The sequence below is a fragment of the Chelonoidis abingdonii genome, chromosome 14, assembly GCF_003597395.2.
Source record: "Chelonoidis abingdonii isolate Lonesome George chromosome 14, CheloAbing_2.0, whole genome shotgun sequence".
Taxonomy (NCBI): domain Eukaryota; kingdom Metazoa; phylum Chordata; order Testudines; family Testudinidae; genus Chelonoidis; species Chelonoidis abingdonii.
In genome coordinates, this window is record NC_133782.1 from 40,447,768 (window position 1) to 40,450,515 (window position 2,748).

Genomic DNA, 2,748 nt, shown 5'->3' on the forward strand with positions numbered 1-2,748 from the left:
TACAATACAAATTTTCATTGCTAGGAAAAATATTGGACTTTATCTTATATTGAGAGGGAAAATCATTTGTACACATGCGCTGGATGTGGGGCTTTGTCTCTTTGGCCAGAGACCAATCCTATTGATATTGAGCTGCATGAAAACATCATAGCCAAAGATACATTACGGCCATAGGGTGCGCGGTTGGGTACACTCTTCCATCATGGCCAGGGCTTCTACATGCCCGCCTGGCTGCCTTCATTGCTGCTGGTACCACTCCACGTGTGCCGAGGAGCCCTGCTGCCTGCCCGGGCAATTGCCCCCTTCGTGCCCCTTTGGCTGGCCTGCTGGTCACCGCGCCCCCGGACGCATAGTGCCGGCGTGGGCTATACTGAAATCCAGGGGAAGTTTATTTATCAGCGCTTGGGGAAGTCGCAAGGAAAAGTAATGGAAACAAATGGCTACATGGGAACTAAGCCCAGAGCCTGCCTGGGAGAGCTGAGAGAGCTAAGAGGACTCGTTCCTGGCTGATGAAGTTTGCTCACCCACAGCCTTTGCAGCGCTGTCCAGCCAGGCTGGCTGGGACCCTCCTTTCAGAGACAGGCCAAGCTGAGGTTTGTCTCCTCGGAGAAGGATCAGGGTGTGTCTCAGTCCCCCAGTGACATCCCCTGATGCCATTCTCTGTACCCTAAACAGGGCATCCCTCCCCTGAGGGATTTGTTTTTCCCTGGAGATTTCCTTGTGACTTCACACCTCATGGCTCAGCGTCCGGCTCAGCCAGGGCTGAGCGAAGCCGCCCGAGCCACCCAGGGACTTTGCCTGAGCGGCCCAAAGAGGGACTATAGAGGGCCCCCTTGAGAGCCCTAAAATGTCTCCAGCCCCCAAAACACACCAATTCGTTTTGCATTGGCAGGAAAGTGTTTTATTGCAAGAAGCAGCAAGGAAAGAAAACTCAGTGATAGCTTCCAGGGCCCCGCCTGGGACAATCTTGTGCCCACAACCTGTCCCCCAATACCCAATTTATGCCAGGTGTGAGTGGGTGGTTGTACTATATAATGGGCACCGAGCGAGGCAGGTGCTGGGCTCAGGCTGATGGTCTCAGTGTCAGCAGCGGGGGCTGGGCTCCTAGATTTTCACTCGTGCGGATGGGAACTGGGCACTTAGCATGGGAAACAGCCCCGCAGGCCTGAAGCTGCTGGCCTGTGGGATAAGGGGAGATGCTCAATGTATTTGTGGCAAACATTGTTCCAGGAGGGGAAGAGACAGCGATGGGGCAGGAAAGGCCCCAGCAGCGAAAGCGGAGGGAACGGGGGCCCCCTGCTCCCAGCCCATGGCCAGAGCCTGGGGTCTACAGGATTCTGTTGAAGTGCACGGGCAGCCTCTGGTTACAGGCCACGCGGATCCTGCGGGTCTTGACTCTGACCCTATAAACACAGCGCCCCGGGCGGGAGCCAGGTGCCACTCGGCAGGTGGTGAGGTGGAAGGATGAGTTACTGTCGCAGAAGTTGCGTCCATGGCATCTCCCTGCACCCCTGCAGATGGCCTGGATCTGGTTGGTGGGGGCGTGGATGAAGGTGTTGGTGGCTTTGCAGACAGGGCGGGTCAGCCCTCGGCGCTGCATTATGCGGTTGCAGTAGGTCCGGTTGTTGCCACCGCCGCTCTTGGGGAAGTCAACATGTCGGTTCAGGAACTGCCGGTAGCTGGCACTTTCGCTGAGCTGGGCCAGGCAGGCAGCCAGCAGGACCAGGGTCAGGAAGAGCAAGGGGCGGGGTCCCTTTGGGGCCATCGCCGTGTCTGTCACTGGATCAACCTGCAGTGGGGAGAGGGGGTGACGGATGAAGACAGCGTGGGGTGGGAATCTGCCTTCTCCATGGAACCTCCTGGGTCTGAACCCCTCCCTCTGCCAGACCATTCCACCCCTTAAGCTTCATGACCCCTACCGAGAGCAGGGTCCTTGTTGTGTCAGATGGAAGCAGATTTCTGGTACTTAACATTGAAAAGGTCATAGAGCAGTTTTTAAAGTAAGGGTTGGGGGAAAGCTGACAGGTGTGGAAGAGCACATGATACGGACAGAGACATCCCTTAAAGGAGGATCTACTAATGGAGAGTCACTATGTCCTAGTAAGGAGGAGAGGATGGAAGATGACAAAATACAGGTAGGATCTGATGAGAAACAATCAAATGAAAAAAGTCTCATTCAGTTACATCATGTAATGGCAGACAGCTAACTAGTGACAAGTTTTTAAATTGCTATATACAAATGCTAGAAGTCTAAATAATAAGATGGGTGAACTAGAGTGCCTTGTATTAAATGAGGAGACTGATATAATAGGCATCACAGAAACTTGGTGGAATGGGGATAATCAATGGGACACAGTAATACCAGGGTACAAAATATATTGGAAGGACAGAGCAGATGGTGCTGATGGGGGAGTGGTACTATATGTGAAAGAAAATGTAGAATCAAATGAAGTAAAAATCTTAAATGAACCAAACAGTACCATCGAATCTCTCTGGATAGTAATTCCATTCTTGAACAATAAGAATACAGCAGTAGGGATATATTGCTGATCACCTGATCAGGATGATGATAGTGACTGTGAAATGCTCAGGGAGATTAGAGAGGCTACTAAAATAAAAAACTCAATAATAGAGGAGGATTTCAAATATCCCGGTATTGACTGGGTAGAATCATAGAATCTGAGGGTTGGAAGGGACCTCAGGAGGTCATCTAGTCCAACCCCCTGCTCAAAGCAGGACCAATCCCCA

At 52.1% G+C, this 2,748-nt stretch overlaps 1 protein-coding gene across 2 annotated transcripts in view; it reads right to left on the reverse strand.

Moving 5' to 3' along the window:
- Positions 1-929: 929 nt before the first annotated feature.
- The window catches only part of LOC116815844 (ribonuclease-like), a 10,183-nt gene continuing 8,364 nt past the window's right edge, over positions 930-2,748 (reverse strand). For both annotated transcript variants that reach the window (XM_032764546.2, XM_075072472.1), the window contains exon 2: positions 930-1,789. In XM_032764546.2, the coding sequence (XP_032620437.1) occupies positions 1,328-1,765 (438 nt within the window). In that variant the 5' untranslated portion in view covers positions 1,766-1,789 and the 3' untranslated portion in view covers positions 930-1,327. The remainder of the gene's footprint in view (positions 1,790-2,748) is intronic.